Source organism: Vulpes lagopus, chromosome 5 (assembly GCF_018345385.1).
Source record: "Vulpes lagopus strain Blue_001 chromosome 5, ASM1834538v1, whole genome shotgun sequence".
NCBI lineage: Eukaryota > Metazoa > Chordata > Mammalia > Carnivora > Canidae > Vulpes > Vulpes lagopus.
The window spans coordinates 16,005,854-16,027,758 of NC_054828.1; the positions used below are offsets into that span (position 1 = coordinate 16,005,854).

At 44.3% G+C, this 21,905-nt stretch overlaps 1 protein-coding gene across 2 annotated transcripts in view; it reads right to left on the reverse strand.

The window, feature by feature from the left end:
- RFX4 (regulatory factor X4) overlaps positions 1–21,905 on the reverse strand; it is a 161,201-nt gene that overhangs the window by 129,832 nt on the left and 9,464 nt on the right. For both annotated transcript variants that reach the window (XM_041756312.1, XM_041756311.1), the window contains exon 2: positions 3,813–3,899. In XM_041756312.1, the coding sequence (XP_041612246.1) occupies positions 3,813–3,899 (87 nt within the window). The remainder of the gene's footprint in view (positions 1–3,812; positions 3,900–21,905) is intronic.

Sequence of the window (21,905 nt, forward strand, 5' to 3'; positions counted from 1 at the left end):
ATGCAAAGATGGTTCAACATAGGAAAATCGAACAATGTACACTATACTATGTAACACTATACTAACTGGTATACTGGTGTACATTGTACACTATACTAACAGTATAGCCACATGATCATCTCAATGGATGCAAAAAAAAAAAAAGCATTTGGCAAAATTTAACATCCCTTCATGATAAAAACATTCAATAAAATAGGAATAGAAGGAAACTATCTCAACACATTGAAAGGCCATATGAACAACTCATAGCTAACATCATACTCAATGGTGAAAGACTGAAAGCTTTTCCTCTAAGATCAGAAATAAGACAAGGATGCTGACCTCTGTCATTTCTATTTAACATAGTCCTGGAAGGCCTGGTCAGAGCAAGTAGACAAGATCACACACTTACATACACACATATACACAGCTTAGCACAAAGCTACAGTAATCAAAATAGTGTGGTGCTGGCCTAAGGATCAATATACAGACCAAAAGAATAGAATAAGGAGACCAGCAATAGACTCTCACATCTGGTTAAATGATTTTAACAAGGGTGTTGAGACTGTTCAATGAAGAAAAGATAATCTTTTCAACAAATGGTGCTGGAAAGTGGATATTCACATGCAAAAAAATGAATTTGGACCCTTACCTTATGTTGTACACAAAAATTAACTCAAAATAGATCAAAGACCTAAACATGGGAGATAAAACTATAAAACTCTTATACAGGAAGAGCTTCCTGGTGTTAGACTTGACAACGATTTCTTGGCTATGACACCAAAAGCACAGGCAACAAAAGAAAAACAGATACACTGGGCTACATCAAAATTAAGAATTTCTATGCATCAATAGACACAACCAACAGAGTATAAGGCAACCCATGGAATGGAAGACAATATTTGCAAACCATATATCTGATAAGGGGTTTACATGCAAAATATATAAAGAACTCAACAAAAAACAAATAATTCAATCAAAAAATCAGTAAAAAGACTTGAACAGACATTTCTCCAAAGAAGATATATGAATGATGACTAAACACATGAAAAGATGCTCAACATCACTAATCACTAAGGAAATACAATGTGAACCATGAGATGCCACTTTACATGTATTAGGATGGAAGCAAAATAAGTCAATCAGAGAAAGACAATTATCATATGATCTCACTCATTAGTGGAATTTAAGAAACAAAACAGGATTATTTTGGGGGGAAGGGACAGAAAAACAAAACAAGATGAAATCAGAGAGGGATACGAATCATAAAAGACTCTTAATCATGGGAAACAAACAGGGTTGCTGGAGGGGAGGGAGGATGGGGTGACTGGGTGATGGGCATTAAGGAGGGCACGTGATGTAATGAGCACTGGTTGTTATATGAGACTAATGAATCACTGAACTCTACCTCTGAAACTAATAATACACTATATGTTAATTAAGTAAATTTGAATTTAAAAATAAATAAATAATCAAAAATTAAAAAATAAATCATTCTGGGATAACATTAAAATCTGCATCTGCCATATGATTTCACTTATTATACATAGAATCTAAAAAACAAAACAAAACAAACAAAAAATAGAAACAGACTCATAAATACAGAGAACAAACTGTGGTTGCCAGAGGGGAGGAGGTAGAACAAAGTTAAAGTAGGTGGGGGAGATGTAAACTTCCAGGTATAAGTAAGTTGTGGGGATGAAAAGTACAGTGTATGGATTACAGATGGTATACAGATGGTAGGGAATACAGATGGTAGGGTGACAGATGGTATTACCCTTAACTATGGTGAGCATTTTGTAATGTATATTGTTGTGTAATCACTATGTCGTACACCTGAAACAAATTGTGTGTTAGCTATATTTCAATTTAAAAAAACAACTTGCACCCACAAAAAAATAAAAAATAAAAAAAACCCACAGAAAATAACAAGTGCTGGCAAGAGTGTAGAGCTACCAGAACCCTTGTGTATTACTGGTGGGAACGCAGAATGGTCCATAAGGAATATGGTACGGTGATTCCTCAAAACATTTAAAATAGTATTACCATATGTTCCAGTAATTCCACTCCTGGGTACATACTCAAAAGAACTGAAAGCAGGAACTTGAACAGATATTTGTCCTCCCATGTTCACAGCAGCCTTATTCACAGGAGCCAAAAGGTGGAAACAACTCAAATGTCTATCAGAGGATGAACAGATAAACAAAATGCAGTATACACATAAAATGGAATGTCACCCAGCCTTTAAAAAGAAGGGAGTTCCTGCTACATGCTACAGCATGGATGAATCCTGAAGATATTATGCCAAGTGAAATAAGCCAGTTACATGAAAACAAATACTATGTGATTCCATTTATATAGTCAAATTCACAAAGATAGACAGTAGAATAGGAGTTGCCAGTGACTGGGAGGCAGGGATGGGAAGAATGGGGAGTTATTGTTAGAGTTTTAGTTTGGGAAAATGAAAAAAGTTTTGGAGATGGATGGTGGTGATGGTTGTACAACAAAGTGGATTTACTTAACATCACCAAATTGTACACTTAAAATGGTTAAAATGGTCAATTTTATGTTATATATATATTAGCACAATAAGGCAAAGAATGCTCAGAGATGCTTAAGAAATAATTAAAAACTTAAGACAATTTAAGTACCATCAGCATTTAAATGGATGTGTAAACTGCGGTATATGCACACAATGCAATACTATATAGCAATGAAAAAGTACTGCTACAAAGAACAGTGTGGATGCATCTCACAGATATTACATTGAGTGAAAAGAGCTATGTACAAAAGGAATACGGACTCTATAAGTCCATTTACATAATGTTCCAAAAACAGGCAAAACCAAATGATAGTGATAAAATTCAGGCCAGAAATTATAAACAGGAATGAGACATCAGGGAACCTCTAGGGGTGCTAGAAATGCTCTGTCTCCTTTCTGGGTGGTGGTTACACAGGGAGATACAAAATGAAAGAGAAAAAGTTATTCATCAGACGATCCACATAAGATGTATGAATATTAAGTTCAATTTATCTCAATTTTATAAAATGAAGCAAAATTGTGATGACAGAACAACAGTGCCAGAAGAAACTCTGGAAGAAAGCTGTTTGGCATGTCCAGCAAACACTGCTGGGGTTTATGGAGCAGGCGGTCCCTGGCCCATGATTTGAGAAAACCACACAAAGGAGATGAATTTTACCAGCCAACCAGCCAAGGGAGAGAGACACTCTGTCCCTGCTGGAAATTACATTTACAATAAGCTGTCCCTTCTTTAGTGTTTAGGGGGCAAATACAAGTTCCTGTTAGTCTTCTCTCTTAATATGAGGTGCGCAGAAGACCCAGTCTGACATAACCCAGGGAAAGGTATAAACTCAGCAGTTTATATTTTCCTGTTAACTCCCAATTCTCTAGTCCAAGAGCTGGGAGGAATCTTTACTTTCAAAGAGCAAAGACATTCATGATCCTGAAACAACAATCCCATGACACGCCAATTTAATCTTGCATCTACAAGGACACAGAGAATGGCCTTTCCCATTTAGGGTCCACCTTTGCCCAACTGGAGCATCACTCTAATGGGGTGTTCGGGGACTCAGACAACATGAACATGTAAAGGGCAAGTGTTTGCTGTGCCTCAGTTTCCGTGTTTACCTGACTGCACTGCATTCCCCATTGCAGAATATCCCAGGGAAGGTCTAGTGTATTCCATAAATGGCTTCAGAGTCTCTTGTTCCAGGTGACTTGCCCCAGGAGAATATTCAAGAAGCACTATCCCTCCCATGAGGACACTGGCTGTGTTTAGGACATGGTGGAAAAATGAATTTCAAGCACTTACTTTCATCATTAGAAACATTCCCCAGAGATGTGTGGCTGGAATAACGTTTGTTTTCACTTTCATTGAGACATCTTTCAATCCAGCTCTCTAAAAAAAAAAAAAAAAAAAAACAAAATAACAAAAAACAGAGAAAGAGAGAAAGAGGGAAGAAAATCACAGAATTGCAGAACTGCTGTTGGTGTTCGTGAAAAGACATGAACATAATAAACACATTCAATTCAACTGCCCATTGGCTTTTGTCTGATACCTGCCCTGAGTGGATCTGGATTTTCCCTGGATGCGCCTACCGCCCCCCCGCCCCCGCAAGGCACCACGGCTGATGAGCCTTTGCGGAGTAGTTTGGAGACAAAATGGTGACTGAAGCCCACCTGAGTATTTCTTGGTCAGATTCTACTACTTCTAGAGTATTCACAGCCCAGTAGTACCAACTGAGGGTTATCTTTCTTTGCATAGAGGAGATGTTCCTTAGGAGTCATTTGTAAAACAAAGTTTGGTCAACTAAATCACTGGTGGTGGTTCATAGATCTATAAATTAGCAGCAGAACCTTTTATTCAAACAAAAACAAAAAGGAAAGCAGATAAAACCCTGAGGGTTCTGGATGAACCCGGAGAAGGGCAGAGGTTCTTGTAGCTTACCTCCCTTTGCCCGGTGACCTTCTGAGCACAGCCTGAAAGCCACTATGGGAGGAGATATTAAAAGCTATGCAATAGCTATGTAGTACTTTTAAAATCCAAAAGACTGGTTTTTTGAAATCCAATTCCAAAGTCTACAAAAGCACTTTCCACAATGTAGCATGATAATTATTCCATTGGGTAGACCAGCTACCATTCATTCATTCATTCATTCAACGACATCAGTCAGTTCCACTCTAATGCTTGTTTTGAAAATAAGCATGTGTTCTAGTGCAAGTAATATGTTAGGGAACGATCTGAACAGAGAGCAAACTTTGTGTTTATTTATGTTCAACTTCTTATTTATGTTCTTCTTCCTTCAACTTCTTTGTGTTTATTTATGTTCAAGTATTTATGTTCAATACTTCCCTTCTTCCCTAAGGAACATCGGGCGAATGCAGAAAACCACGTGTAGCTGAACCAAACTCCATGAATATGCAAAATTCACATGTGCTCATGCCTCGGACACATACCAGCTCCTCCTGTTCCCGTGAGCTGAAGTACTACACCTGCCCAGACAACCCGCGCTCTACCGCTTCACCATAACTCACAGGCAGCAGCCTTTCTGACGTCCTCGTCCAAAATGTCAGGTCTTTTCCAAGATGAAGTGCCAGATTTATTGTATTTCTGCACCTCTTGAACATTTAATTAACATATGCAAAACTGTGCCATCATTTTTATTAGATTCTATTTTTTTATGTGCACTGAAAGGCTTTGAGTGTTATACCCCCTTATTTTTCTAGTAAACTGTGGACTTGATCGTGCTGTTTTGCAGAACGTAGTGATTTTTAGGAATGCCTGTGTGGTGTTATAGCAGAGCTGACTATACCTACGGCTTTGTCCTTCTGCCCAGTGTAGTCACCCACCCATTGTTGTCTCTATAATATAGAAGCTGGCACTTACTGAACACCTAGTCTAATATTACCTATATTATCCCATCAAATTCTGACCACAACTCCCAGAAATAAAGATTTTAATCTCCATTTTTTTCCTAGAAAGCAACTGAAGCTTAGATTAAGTAATGTGACTCCTCGTAATTCAAAGAACCAAGGGCAAGATCACAAGTTAACACCTTAGGCGACATATTCTAAAAAAGGAGCCACACTGGCAAGGGAGCCACGGTGTGGAGGCTGGGGGGATGGGGAAGAAGCAAACGCAAACAGCAGGGAGAAATGCTCAGTTTTTGTTTTATATTTTATGTCCCAACAAACTGCTCTTTTAAAAGCTGCTCCCTAAATTGTAAATAAGTAGGGGGAAATATCCAAGGGGAGGAACGGGAGCCAGATTGTTAAGAGGAAATGGAAAGCTGGTATTTCTGAGGAAACACTGAGCAGCAGAGAAATGCAAAACATTAAAACGCCACCCCTTCCAGACACCGACTGCACCATGTAGAAACCAAATGGCTTGTGAGGTTTTTCAGAGCTGTGATGGCACAAGGTGGGTGTTTGTCATCACATCGCATCTAAAGATGCATCTGGGTACAAATCTCCAGAATTCTTTTCAGGACTCTCCAGAATATCTCCAACTCAGATCTTCTAATCCCCTTGAGTTCTGGCACGTTTTCCTTGGCAACCGCCGTGGCTGGTTTTGGACGGCAGCTGCTGAAATCGACAGCCCCTTCCTCCGCCAGAGCACAGCACCAAGAGCAAGTGCTGTTGTTCTGGGCCAGCCCTGCCCTCCCGAGCTAGGTATTCACATCCAGTTACTCTCACGTGTGTGGGCATGCACATGTGTGCACTTGCACACACACATACACACACACACGTTTTTCAGCAGACACAGGGAACTAAGGGAAACACTCCCCCTGTCACCCACTCGCCAGTGCCAAGATGAGGCCTGTTAAAATTGGAATCCTCAAAAGGGCCAATTCCTGGATGTGAGAAGCCCCAGTGATTGGTGACATACTCTCTGAAGTACTCATGGTAGCATTCTGGAGGGGAGCTGGCTCTGGACACCAAGTGCCAAGAGGGTGCGACTCCAGCCCACAAGAGCTCAAGTCAAGGAAGGACCTTCCAGATGGCTGTGCCTCTCCCCCATATTACCCAACACTAGAGAGAGGAGAGAGTGGGGTGATGAGGGGAGAGAAGAGGGCCAGAAGTGCCAGGAAAGAAAGAGAGAAGAAATCTCATCATGTAACCTTTCCTCCACCCATGGCACCCACTCAGGTCTCTCTGGCCCCTTGGCCTATGCCTGTAGCCACCCCACAACCCAGCTCTTCTCCTGGGGCAACACAGAGTAAGGGTGATCGCTCACGCACGTGGCAGAGATCAGAAGGCCAAGCACCATGGCTCCATTTTTCTGGTCAAAGTATCCCACTTATTTCAGCTCTTGCTTGGAGGGCGTTGTTCCCACTTCTGTGCCATCTAGTTCCCCTGCATCTGACTGTCTTCTACTTAACCATAGCCACCTGCACATGTGGCATCCAGGATAAACTCTGGAGGGTCCAGATCATGGTCCTAGCAGTGCCAAATATGGCAGAACCATCACCTCTGCTGCTCGGGACATTTGTAGTTAGTTCTCAGAGCATTCAAAGGCCTTACATTCCAGACTGTATAGATGCAACTGAGACGTCAGGGCACAGGCCTCACATCCACAGGTGCTCTCTGACCTTCATCCTCTTCTCCAGTGGGGCTCTCAACAGCAGCATCTGCAACTTATGCCCCTAGGTCAGGTTGCTCCATATGATTGGAAGGCCTCTGTTTAGGTCACCTGCAGTAAACTTTATATACTTTAAAACTATAAACAATGAATTTTGGTTGCAAAGATCAAGAATTATCCAACCAGAATAACAGGTATGTTGAATTTTTAATAAAGTGCTGTGTTCATCTAACTTCCTTGTGTCTAACTTACTTTTATGTGATTTAATAAAAATAATAAAGGTCACCATACATTGGGTCTTTATGGGCCAAGCATTATGCAAACACATGACATATACCAGCATACTTAATCCTTATAAAGCTTGGGGTAGGTGCTATTAGGAAATTAAGGCTCAGTAAGATCAGGTGACTTCTCCAAAGTCAGTCAGCTAGTAAGAAGAGGCAGGACTGCCATCTGGACTTAGATCCTTTTTTTTTTTTTTTTTTTTTTTGGACTTAGATCCTAACCAAAATGCTCTCTCTGAGGGTGGGCTGAGCTCTCTTCCCTCTATGTCCTATTTGGTCTCCAGTGCACAGTGACAATACTGTAACATTGATCATATTCAGCCTGGCATTCAATCTTTCACTAAAACTCTACTTACATATTACAATTTTTGCTAAATTCATTCATGTATTTCTTTGCTAGCCTTTGTTACATATAGCAGGCCTTCCACTTAGATCTTAAATATCTTAAGAATGAAGTCCATGTTATTCTTTCTTTTGACTCTCACTAGCACCTGGTATGAAGTTTTTCCTTAGTATGGTCCCAAGAAATTTTACCTTATTGACACACAAGATATCAAAGAATGCACAGCATACAAGTAGACATGTCCACACATCTAAAGAATTTCCTAATCTTTTCTTATTTTTACCGCATAAGGCACGAGATGGTATATAATACATTAAAAGGTCATCTTCCAAGTAAAGAAGGCAAAACTCAACCAATGTCTATGTTGTGCCTTCTGGAGAAAAGGAGCTGTGATAAAAGCTGTGAGTGACATAGACACAGATAAGACTGGCTTCTGCCCTGCAGTTGTCATCTAGAAAGCGAGGCAGATGCTACTCCCCAAACTCATGAGTGCAGGAAGCCTGTCCTGCCTGTCCATCTTGCACCCATTAGCTGGCACCATGCTTGTCCCTGTAGATGTTGCACAATAAATATGTGTTGTTGAATGCATTACTTTTTTTGAAAAATAACATTAAGATCCTACTGCATGCCAGGTACCAGACAAGGTATTTTCACATATATGGTTTACATTACAGGGATCTCAGAATAATACCATGTGGTATGCTTTAATATCTCTATTAATAGACAGGAAAACTGAGGCTTGAAGCAAAAATTCTAATACAAGGCAGAGCTGCAGTATCAGCACCCTGTCCAGGGACACGGGAGAAGGAGTGCTCAACTCACACTTGGCTGACTCCTTGCTCCCAATTGCTTCATTCTTGATCCATAAAAATAAATTACCTGATCTTCTAGTAAGAATCAGGCTTGCTCTAAGTTCCTAACAGGGTGTACTGACAGCTGGGAGTGTCAGCTCCTGGGCTGCAAAGCATCACTTCACCTGACTCATCTGGGATCATGGGCAGAAAGGAGGATGCCAATCATGCCTTCTGGATTTTCACTTTCCGAGGAGTTGAACCCCTACCCTTCAGAGGCAGATCTTCATGCCTCCCCACTTTAGATTGGGTTTTGCAGCAGCAAAGAACCACCAGGAAGTAACTGCACCAGGGACATGTTTAGGGCTCAGAGCAGTTGTCAGGAATGTGTATCAATCAGGAGCACCTGGGTGACTCAGTCGGTTAAGCATCTGCCTTTGGCTCAGGTCATGATCTCAGGGTCCTGGGATGGAGTTCCACATGAGGCTCCCTTCTCAGCAGGGAGTCTGCTTCTCCCTATCCCTGCTCTCCCTGCTTGTGCTTTCTCTCTCTGTCAAATAAATAAGTAAAATCTTTTTTTTTTTTTTTTTATGATAGTCACACACAGAGAGTGAGAGAGAGAGAGAGGCAGAGACACAGGCAGAGGGAGAAGCAGGCTCCATGCACCGGGAGCCCGACGTGGGATTCAATCCCGGGTCTCCAGGATCGCGCCCTGGGCCAAAGGAAGGCGCTAAACCGCTGCGCCACCCAGGGATCCCAATAAAATCTTTTTTAAAAAAGAATACATATTAATCAGGCAGGAGGAACCAACCAAGACAACTGTCCAAAGCCAGGTAACCTTTGACGTCCACAAGGCACATTGACACAAGAGCCTGATTTGAGCTCACATTATGAGACAGAAACTCATCCCCCTTTAAACATAAGGAAACTGGGGTCCAGACCATGGCAGTGGCTTGGCCAAGGTCACACAATCAGAGGGATTCAAGTCAGAATTCAAGCCCAGATCTTCAATCACTAAAGCCCATGCTTATTCTGCTTGCCATGTCACACTGGGCACAGACCAGGCTATTCTCAGGCAATCCATCCATCCATTCATTCATTTTGCAAATCATTATCAAGTGCCCTCAATGTGAAGTTGCAACAGAAGAGACAACGAGTACATTTTAACAGGGGGCCAATATATTACAGCAAGATATCTCTGATGGACCAGAGCCTCAGGATCTGAGATATCTTGTTTGTTTATTTATGCTTCTTTTATTATTTATTTCCTCCACCTTAAAAAATGTAACTTATAGGGACGTCTGGGTGGCTCAGTGGTTTAGCACCTGCCTTTGGCCTAGGGCATGATCCTGGAATCCCGGGATTGAGTCCCACATCAGGCTCCCTGTGTGGAGCCTGCTTCTCCCTCTGCCTGTGTCTCTGCCTCTCTCTCTCTCTCTCTCTCTCTGTCTCTCATGAATAAATAAATAAAATCTTTTAAAAAAATGTAAGTTCAAACAGCCTTGTCCATCTTTGCCATGCTTAGTCCCCAGGAGCCTGGCACAGTGTCAGGCTCATGGCTGACGGTGGTAGGTTGTGAGGAAGTAAAGTAGGATGAGAGAATAGGATAAGGGAGGAGGGATCCTCCCCCAGGAAGGCCTCTGCGAAGTAGCAGCATTTGAGCAGAGATTGAGTGCAGTGAGGGCGTAAGGCCTTCAAAGGTCCACAGAGAGCAGACCACAGATGCCAAGGTCCTGAGGTGGGGTCATGGGAGGTCGGTGATCATGGGTGAAGGGATGGCAAGAAGGCCCAGCACTGATGGAGTGATCAAGGGAGAGACAGAACAAGATGAAAGAGAAGACAGAGACAGGACAGGAGGGATGTGGGGTTTGGAGTCAGAACAACTGGATTTCAAATCCAGCCCTGTCACTTACTAGCTGTGCAACAGCAGGATGATCCCTGAACCCCCCCAAAGCCCTACCTTCTTGGTTCTCCCAAGATTAACTGAAATAATACAAGGGAGGCACTTAGCACACTTGGCTTTGTGGGCCACGGACAGACAGGAAAGCGTGGTCTCTGCCCACCACGAGCTCCCAGCCGAGTGCTGAGGACGGCGCTAATGGCCGCGCCCTGCATTTGGTGAGCTTCTTCCCCACACCAGTCACCCTGCTTCACATGCCTCCCCTCTGCTCCGCCCAGCAACTCTGAAACAGACTTGAAAAATTCTGATTCTTGAGGAGGAACCGGAGACTCAGAGATGCTGGGGAGGCGCAGCCAGCTAGCTGGGGGCCTGCGGGCCGCCCTTGGTCATTGTGACCAGGTGCCCGGGCCCTGCCTAGAGGAGGCCGCATTTCAGCTGCAGCTTAAAGGGCTGGTGGGGGGGGGCACCAGAGGAGGAAGGCAGGGGGGCTGCATCCCGACAAAGGCCCAAAGTGGGTTCTGGGAAAGGGGGTGAGCCCACTGACCAGCGACCAGAGGAGGGACGGGGATGGGGTGGGAGAGTGGGTGAGGAGCAGGGTGCCTGCAGGCAGCTGGGAGCCAGCCGTGGGGCCGTGGGGGGGGGGGCGGGGACGCGGGCTCTGGTCCTGGGGAACTGGCGGAGAACAGGGAGTCCTTGGCTTATGCAACACCTGAGGAAGTGCTGCCTGCCTTACAGTCACCGGGTTTTCAGGGAAGGCGTTACTCACACTCCTCCTGTCAACAGTCTTTCAGGGCCCCAGGCAGGGCCTATTTCAGGAACTCACAGCTTTAGAAATGCTACGTCAAAAAGTTGACATATCTCACCCACAGCCACCAGGGGAGGTCCAGGCCCCAGGTCCTGGAGGGGCCGGAGCACCCCCGCTCTCCCCTCCCCCCGCCCCCGCCATTACCAGTGGAACCACGCCAACAAGGCCTGCTCCTGTCTCCCCCAGCACCAGGGCAGGATCTCCTCTTCATCATTTGCTCTCTCGGCCCCGCTTTCCCTGTGACTTGGGCTCCCCACAGCTGCGACACGCAGGACCACGTGGAAAGTCTGGGCACTGGAGGTAGGTGGGCAGCAGTGGCTTCTGGGGGGGGGGGCCACAGGTCAGTGGGTTGCCATGGCAACTCCACAGGCCCTGCCTCAGGGGCCGCTGGGTTCCAGGAAGGCCCCCCTCCCCCGCCCGCCTGCAAGGGGCCACCCCACCCTGCTCCTGCTCACCAAACATTGCTTTAGTGCCAACTGTTTGCCAGGCACTGAGGTTCCAGGGCTGAATATGGCAGACAAGGTCCCTGCTCCCAGGGAGCTTGTATTCGGGGTGGAGACAGGCAGAAACAAGCAAAAGGACTTCAGAGCACAAGGAGTGTTAGGAAGCAGACGAAGCCGTGGAGTGGGATAAAGAGAGACAGGGTGCTGTTTTTGGTAACAGGACACTGAGAACCTATTGGAGGAGGTGATGTTGGCCCAAGGGCACAGGCCTGAGGTGCGAGTGAGCTTGAAAACCAGTGTAGTGGGGGAGAGGGAGGATGGGTGAGAGCAGCAGGAAACGAAGCCAGGGGTGCAAAGGGCCAAAAGCGTGTAGGCACTTGCTGGCCATAGTAAGAACCACACACTTGTCTCAAATGTACTAGGCAGCTGTCGAAAGCCCTGAAGCATGTGACATGAACTGCACTGGCTCAGAAAGCCGAGCCTACTAGGGACTGTGCGTTCATTCACCCCACTACTTGTTGATCAGGTATTTGGGGAGTATCATGCACTGTGCTGCACCATGGGGGCAGAGGAGTAACCAGGCAGGCATGGTTTCTGTTATCAGGGGAGGTTTAGGGTTTAGTGTGAGCATCAGCTGTTAAATAACAGAGATGTGATTCCCAAGAGAGCCAGAAAAGAAGAAAAAAGGGAGTTGTATCTAATCTGTGAGTCAGGGATGCTTCTCGGAGGGGGTGGCATTAAACTGACAGCTAAAGGCTCAGAAGGCATCATCCCCAGGTAAATGGGGACGGAGGAGTGTTCCTGGCAGAAGGAACATCATGTGCAAAGGCCCTGAAGCTGGCCAAAGAGTGATGCATTCAAGAAACTGACAAGCAAGGGCAGCGCCGGTGGCTCAGCGGTTTAGCATGACCTTCGGCACAGGGTGGGATCCTGGAAACCTGGGATGGAGTCCCACGTTGGGCTCCCTGCATGGAGCCTGCTTCTCCTTCTGCCTGTGTCTCTGCCTCTCTCTCTCTCTCTCATGAATAAATAAATAAATCTTAAAAAAATATAAACTGACAAGCAGCCTAAGTTAAGGAACCTGAATTTTATTCAGTAGGTAATTGGGAACCTCTAAAGGTTTGTGAGTATAAGCAAAACCATCCTTGGGGCACCTGGGTGGCTCAGTTGGTTGAGAATCTGACTCTTGGTTTCCACTAAGGTCATGAGCTCAAGGTCATGAGATTGAGAGCCAAGTCGGGTTAGCTCATGCTCAGTGGGGAGTCTACTTGAGATTCTCTCCCTCTCCTACTGCCCTTCCTCCCTGCACATGTGCATGCACTCTTCCTTAAAATAAATAAATCTTTAAAAAACAAAAACTGTTGTGTAGGCAGCTCCATCTGGTGCTGCTAAACACAATCTCAGAGGGGGAGAGACAGGGAAGCAGGAGAGACCACATGATTATCACCCAAACTTCTGAGATGAAAAAGCTACATTATTAGTAATTTTTCCAGGACCACGGATGTAAACTAGGATTGTTCCAGGCATACTGGGGACTTAACGATCCCCCTGGTAGGAGGCCACTGCAGGACTCTAAGTAAGTCTGAGAGGCTTAGAACAGAGGCAGTCTGATGAGAAAAGATAAGAACTCTGCCCTCTTTCCACCTAAGTATATCCACTATTCTAGCTGATCCCAGACACCAGTGTCCCCATGTCCCCACATCTCTTCCTCATCTGCTGGGGTCTCAGTCACAGTGTGAGAAGGGGAGTCTGAGGTGACAGCAATAACATCTCCTAGAATGTGACCTCCCACCATCTTCACCAACATCACTGTAGCTCACCCTTGGAGCATCAGTGCTGTGCTCTTAGCCATTTGCATGAATTATCTCATTTAATCACAGCACTGCAGATGGGGAAGGTGTGCTTTACACAGATGTGTGGCCAGGACAAGGAGGAGTAGGAATGGCTTGGTGCACAGTTATTCCCACTCCCGGGCCTCAGGGTGTACCTGCTGGGTCATCTTTGTACCTGTAGCTGATGGTGCTCATCGCAACCAGGGGCCAGGGTGCTCAGATGCCACGTATACTGACACATCAGCCCACTGACCATCTGCTCAACACCCTATGGCCTGGGCCTGTCTCTGCAAGGATTGGGACAGGATTTACTACTTTCTTCAATTTAACCCTTTACTCTCGGTGACGAGATTCCCAGCCCATAGCCTCACTCACTCTCCTTGCAGTACTTGCTAAAAAAATCCTCACCAGTTTGCCTTTTTACTTTTCTTCTCCTTCTTAAAAATCTAAGTAGAGGGGGAGCCTGGGCCTGGGTGGTTCATTCGATTGAATGCCCAACTCTTGATTTCGGCTCAGGTCACAATCTCAGGGTCATGAGATCGAGCCACATCTCGGTCTCTGCACTCAGTGCAGAGTCTGCTTAGGACTCTCCCCTCTTCCTCTCTCTCCCCCTCCACTACCCCCGCCCCCCCCCTTCATGTTCTCTGTCTCTCTCTCTCAAAATAAATAAATAAATAAAATCTTAAAAAAAAATCTGAGCAGTGTTTTCATGTCTTTCCCAATTCTAATATATTCCTTTAAAAAAATAACCCTCCCCCCAACTCCCACTATAGATATGCCTTAGTTTTCACATCGGTCAATTAAGAATTCCTGCTTCAGAAGGCCACCATGAGACTCACCTGATGATGACAATCTATGAGAGTCTCCAAGGAAGGCTGATGTGAACAGAAGGCGGCCTCACTCCGACCACCAAGCAGCACTGTTCTTCCTTAACCCCTGACAGCCTCGGTGCTTTCTCATCTGCCCAAACTACTCACTCTTGGTTTCTAGGGGCCTCTCATGACCCCTGAAGTGCGCCTGCTGGCTGTGCTAGCTCCCTCTTTGGACACTGGGCAATCTCTTGCAGGTCTGGAAACTAATAAGAGTGGGTGCCTGAGTCAACTAACTCTTGACCACAGTGAGGAAGCCACTCCTGTTGGCCGGGGGATCCAATACAAAGGACTGAGTAGGAAGGTCTGACTGCTAAGCCTCGCTGTCTCACTGGTTTGTGACCTTGACCACATACTTACATGTTCTTGAGCCTCAGTTTACCATTGTGTGAGCTTCCACTTTGCACCACTGTGCTAAACTGCTCACATACCTCTTCTTGTAATTACTTCATATATAGGACCTATTATCTCATTTTATAGATGGGGGAGCAAGGCCCAGAGAGAAAGGGCTAGACGAGAAAAGCTGAGAACTTTGCCTTCTTTTTGGCTAATGGTATTCACTCTGCTAGCTGGCCCATGTGGCCAATTGTCCTTGTGTGTCTTCCTCATCAGCTGATATCTCAATCATGGGATAATGCAGATGAGCCCCAGGTGACACTAGTGACATCTCCTGGAACGCAGCCTGCCAAAGTCAGCACCATAATCTTCACAAACATCGCAGCAATGACTTGCCCAAAGTCACAGAGCCAGTACATAGATGAGCTGGGATTTGAACCTCTGACCTAACCATTAACTTACTTTTTCTTAAATTATTCATTCAAAAAATATTAAGCAACTATTGTCAGACACTATTCTGGGGTCTGAAGATATAACAGTAAACAAAACACATAGTCATTGTCCAGACACAATCAACAAAAATAGACCTTAAAAGCACCCATATGTGAAAGAATATCTTTTTTTTAAATTTTTATTTATTTATGATAGTCACAGAGAGAGAGAGAGAGGCAGAGACACAGGCGGAGGGAGAAGCAGGCTCCATGCACCGGGAGCCTGATGTGGGATTCGATCCCGGGTCTCCAGGATCGCGCCCTGGGCCAAAGGCAGGCGCCAAACCACTGCACCACCCAGGGATCCCGTGAAAGAATATCTTTAACGTATGACAATTTAACTAAAAATAAGTCAGCAGGGACACCTGGGTGGCTCAGCGGTTTAGCACCTGCCTTTGGCCCGGGGTGTGATCCTGGAGTCCCAGGATCGAGTGCCATGTCGGGCTCCCTTGCATGGAGCCTGCTTCTCCTTCTGCCTGTGTCTCTGCCTCTTTTTCTGTGTCTCTCATCAATAAATAAATAAAATCTTAATTAAAAAAATAAGTCAGCAGCTCCATCTAACCATTCATTACCTTATACTCTAACACCTGTAACTACATAGGCCTTAAAGTCTCATTGTGAGTACTATGCTGGGTTTCACATGGTACCAAATACACTACAGGTGCTCAAGAATGTTACTGCCCTTTCTCACTTTAGGAAAATTCATTTCAGAAAACTCTAAAGTGGTCACAGAGATTACGGAAGGTGTCATTACTGGCAATAAGCCAGAATTAATGAAGAAACCCCAAAGGGCACCAGTGCCGTTAGCTGACAGATCACAGATTCCCCGACAGTCCCCGGAGACTAGAAAAAATTAAAGCTAAGGTGTTCGGTGCCATCTCCTGTTGAAGATATATTCAACGTAAAAGCAGATCTCTGCTCTGAAAATATCCCCGGGAACACCAGAGTTAATCAATGTGACTGCATAAACAGGCTGTAAAAATTTTGCTTTCCCTCAACTTTTGCGGGGGAGCATACCTACCACCACCTAAAGCTAGCAGCCTTTCCCTTTGTTTCTGTTTCTATTATTACAACATCACTGAAACATATAAAAGTCTGAAAGCAGGTTACTGGGGCCAAGGCTACTCACTGTGCCCAGCACCTGATTTTATTTGATCCCTGACATCATTGCTTTTTCTAGTTTGTGTGTTGGTTTTGTCTCTTTTGCATTTCTTCTCACCCCCTCTACTAGGGAATGTGGCTTCCCTCCAGGACCTCAGGAGCCAGACGCTCCCGACTGCAGGACCCAGAGAATTCCAACTAGTCTGAACTTTTGAGAGAAATCACCAAAACATCCTTCGCTTAGGCAAAAACGTTTTCTTCTTTCCTGTGTTAATCTATCCTAGAAACTATATTTTAAAATGTTGAAAGGGGGAGCATATTCCTCCACAATCCCACTCCCTCACATGTAAACCACTTGTCCTTCTGTGCTGCTCCTGGTTTCACGTCCACATGTTCACATATATGAACTATATCCCCACTGAGCAAACACAATTTCTGTTCATTTTTCCCTTTAACATTCCATTACATAGATTTTTCCTGTTTCACCACAGCCCTCATATTTATTTTTGATAGATGCCCAGAGTTCCCTGGAGCTAAAATTCCTATTTTTATAATGTCTTAATGAACAACTTGGTGCATATTTTTTCTCTTTTTCAAATCATTTCCTGAGAGTCACATAGAAGCAGGAAAAGCAAGCACGTGGGCTTAGTAACCAGCCAGAAATGAGTGGGCTGGATTCTGGCCTTCCTACTTTCGGCGAAGTCTCTCAACCTCAGTGATCCCTTGTGCTGAACATGGAGAGTTGATACTGTGCCCACCTCATCTTAATGGTGTGAGGTATAGAAAGGACTTAGAAAAAAAAGAAAAAAAAAGAAAAAAAAAAAGAAAAAAAAAAAAAAAAGAAAAAAAAAGAAAAAAAAAAGAAAAAAAAAATAAGAAAAAAAAATAAAAGAAAAAAAAAAAGAAAAAAAAAGAAAAAGAAAAAAAAAAAAAAAAAAAAAAAAAGAAAGGACTTAGCATAGTGCCTATTCTAGAACCATGGAACCACTGATTCCCAAGGACCTGCGTGCTTTAACAACAGTGTAGGTGTTAAGCACACAGTCCGAGGAGCTCAACTACCAGGTTCAAGTCTGATTTCCTCGCTGTGTGACCTTGGGTGAAGGACCCAACCACCTTGAGCCTCAGTTTTTTCTTTTAATCTACCAAATGCAGGTGGTGATAACAGCATCTCATGGAATTTCTATGAAATTTAATTGAACACTGCACAGAGTAGTCACATAAGAACTATGAACGTCTTAGCTGTTATAATTTTTATGTTATGCCCACCTGCAAGGCATGCCACACTAGGCCCTTCTGTTAGCATTCTTTTGGTTTGATTCTTAGATCCTTTGGTGCTGTCAAGAGCCTGGAAGTCAGGACACTGATTCTACTGCCCGCCCCCCCTCCCCCCCGCCCCTTACAAGTAGCTAAGCTCTGTGACCGTAGGCAAATTAGTTTACCTCATAAGCCTCAATTTCCTTTCTATATATAAACAAAAAACTACCCCATGAAACTACTAGGAGGATTAGGACAAATAATATAAGCTCCCTAAGAGCTGACTGTACCTTATTTACCCCACTGTTCCCTGTAATTAGGACAGAGCTTGACAGAATTGCAGATCAGTGAGGAGAGCCTGGAGGGAAAGGAATGAATGGCCCCAGCCACCACGCCTGGCACCTAGTAGGGGTGCAGAAGAAGGCCAACGCAGCTGCAGCAAGTTTATCAAGGACTTGTGTGCAGAGAGCTGTGAGCCAGGTTTCCTAGAACGTAAGCAAAGAGATGCAGCATTCTTCATAACATGAGGGGCGGATTGACTTACAGCTTTAAGATTTTATGTATTTATTTGAGAGAGTGAGAGAGAGCACAGGGGGACAGACAAGCAGACACCCCGCTGAGCAGGGAGCCCGACGTGGGGCTCCATCCCAGGACCCCAGGATCGTGACCTGAGCCAAGGGCACATGCTTCACCAAGTTACCTAGATTTTCCAGATTGACCTATACCTTAAGTAAATATTTACTGAGCACTGACTTGTGCAAGACACCCTGGTAGATGCTTTGCACTGGGCTAAGGCCGGATAATGATAACACAGGTGTAAATCTGGAGAAACAAAGGAAGAAGCATCCAGTAAACATGTAAAACTACTGGAAAACGTGCACTTGACGCACGAAGCTGTTAAGACAGTCCCTTTCTTTATGTTTTTAAATGGTGGAGAGATGGCCTGGTTTCAAGAAAGCAAGATGAGTGACCGCAGGGTGGATCCCCTCTCGCCATATGAGCCAGTGCGTTTGACTGAACCCATTGAGTGGCAGCTTCACTAAGAATTGGGAAAGATCCCGCCTAGCTCACAGGTTTATGAGGCCCTGTATTGCAAAGACTGAACACAGCAGGGATGTTGTATAAAATTTTTGTTTTCTTCTCCTATGCTGTCCTTGGTGGGAGGGCAGCGTGGAGGAGAAGGTGGGTGTTGGAAGCTACTCGGAGAGCACAAGGTGGAGAACATGCTCAATGAACTATTTGTTTTTTGAGCTTTTATGACATGCCAAGACCCCGTGCTGACCCTTTTATACTTTACTTCATTTAATCCTCACAATAGGATGTGGGTACTATGCCTGGCCCCACTTTATTCACAAGCAAACTGAGGCTCAGAGGGCTGACTTCACTTACTGAGCTCATACATCCAGCTTATGGCAAAGCCCCTTCTCCCCAAGCCTATGGGATTCCAAAGCCAGAGCTGCTAATGGTTGTGCCAATGACTGCAAACTACCCCCATGAATGACTGCATCCATGACTGCAAACTATAACATGCTATGCACATGGAAGGTGCTCTTTTATTTTAACACCAAGGCTTTTACGCTGAACCTGTTATAAGGAAAATCACATATGTAAGTAAATAGATATGAAGTCATAATAAGGTGAATACCATGTCAGATTTGCCAAAGTAACTGGCACAGGGAATACCTATCCTGTGGTGATGCCAAGTTGGATTTACAAGCTCTGAAATGGATTTGAGATGAAAGGCACACTCTGCTCCCAGGCACTCCTATAGGAAGGAGCACCTGTGGGTGTCCTCAATCAGCAGCCTGTTGCCAAAGTCACATCGAGGTCCCCGTGGCAGCCAGATACCCACTGCCACCCATGACAGTGTGCTCCAAAGAACTACAGTGTGGGTTGCTGTCTCCACCCAGGATCACGGATCAGGGATGACCTGACCTCCTGAACTTCTTTAGGTGGTAGAGGAGATAAGCTAGAATGGACACTTAAAAGGTTTTCCTTCCAAGTCTAGGTCTGGGGAGGCAAGGAGGCAGCCTGGCTTCAGAATCAGAATTAAGCTGTGTTCAAAACCTAGTCTGACACCAGCTGTTTGGCCCGGACATGTTAACTAGGCTCTCTGAATCTCGGTTTCCTCACCTGTAAGACAGGGACAGTAATACCAAAGGTTCAGTGTAAGAATTAAATGAGGTAGTGTACATAAGCACTTAGCACAGCACCTGGGAGAGCTTATAAATTTTATTAATCTTCTACCCAGTTTCAAAAAGGGGGTCATCTTTATTTAAAAAGCAACAGTTTTGAGAATAATTCATTCAGCCAACCTGACATCAGTTACCAAAATGATTTCAATGTAGTTCCCTTCTTACCTCCCACCCTCCCTTCATCTCTTCCTCACTTTCTCCCAGCCCCTTCAGCCTTTTCCTCTCAATAATGATCTATGTGTCAATATATAGTCTCCAGGTACTGTCTACAATCACACAGTTTTGGTGGAGCTTTTAGTTTGTTTGTTTGTTTTATAACCTCTCAATACCACAAAACCCTTTGAACAAAACCCAGACCCTCAGGGAGTCCCTTTCTTCGGCTCTCATCTCTCAGACTCCTCTGCAGCCCTCTGGACACCCCCATCCATGCGCTTTCCCAGCTGTGCTCCAGGTGGTGCTCCCCAAGCTTGCACAGTGCCTGTGGGGCAGGTCTGGGCGGTCAGCAATCCCTGCTCCCAGCACCTCCTCAGCTGTGCTCTGCTGCCTGGGAACCCTGAGGAAGCCCCAACCAACCAGAGGAATAATTCATTCTTCTAATCGCAGCAAAGTTTTCAAACTTGAAAACAGAGCCTTGATTAGAAGAAAAGCTGGGGTTTGTTTTTTTATTTTTATTTTTCTAAAAGCCTGGCACTTCTGAAAAGGTCCCCTACTCAAACCACAGCAACCTCAAAAACTCTGCCCACTGAGTTGAAAATAAAAGTTCATGGAGACCAAAGGCTCTCTCACAACAAGCGCTCAACGCTTTGGAAATCTTCTTTCCAATGCTTGAAAGTTTCAATGATTTAACTGAGGGCCTCTAGCCCTCTGGAATCTCTCTTCTATGTAAATTCCCAGGGCTTTCTCAGCCATTATTATTTATTTTGCATGATGTTAAGTAATGCTTTTATAGATAATCTATTTCACTTTTGTAAAAGCAGTCATCAAGTAGAAGAAATTAAACTAGAAACAGAGATAACATAGCCTTTTTAGTCATAGAAGGATGACACAAAACTAGTTGGTTTTCTTTTGGGTGGAACAAGAAACTATTATAGGTACCTCCTAATTCCTAATTCCTAATTCCTGCCCTACTGTCTATTTATTATCAGTGGACCTGAACCTTGCAAAGAAAACATAGAAAAATATTTAAAGTAATCAATATCATGTCATAAACAAATTTGAGTATATGTCATGGGCTCAATTCTGGAACTTTGTAAAATCCTAATAACTTCAATAAGAACCAGCCTACCCATGGGCATTTAGAAACAGTATACAAATTAGAAATACCTTGCACCCACTAGGAACACCCCAAATTTAGACTAATCCTTCTGAAAAAGATGACGTGAGACTCAAAAAATCACTTATGCTCATTTTTTTAAAATTAGAAATTCAATAACTGTAATGTTTAAAGAAATACCTCTTTCTTCAAAAGCCTAATACTAGGCAGCCCGGGTGGCTCAGCGGTTTAGCGCTGCCTTCAGCCCAGGGCCAGATCCTGGAGACCCAGGATCAAGTCCCACATCAGGCTTCCTGCATGGAGCCTGCTTCTCCCTCTGCCTGTGTCTCTGCCCCTCTCTCTCTCTCTCTGTGTCTCTCATGAAAAAATAAAATCTTTAAAAAAAAAAAGTCTAATACTAGTTTGAGATGATTTTGTGGCAATCAGAAGATTCCAAACAAACACACTGTCATAATTTTCTTCACCAAATGAACCTGCACCTCAAAAATTAGATGCTGCTGGTGTAATTAACGATCACTAAATCACTTTTCAGATTATTCAAATGACAGTATGAAATCTAGTTCAAGAGCAGTTCACTTGTGTTGACTGAGTGCATTTTCTCCAACAAGATGGATTCAGAGGATCAATGCTTATGAAGTGATAATTCTCCATTCCGATTAAATAAAAATCTGCCATGTTCATCAATCTCATTTAGGCTGCATCTAAACAACACTGACCTTTACCACAATTGGTTAGTCAGGAAACACACAGGACACCAAGTGCTAACTACCCTTCACCAGTTGCAGCCTTTTCAAAGGCTTTCTCATTATCCCTTTAAATTAAAACAAGACAATTACGACAATGCAAACCCACCATGTCCACCTTCACCTGCCTATTAATAATTATTAATTGATCAGAGGAAGATTA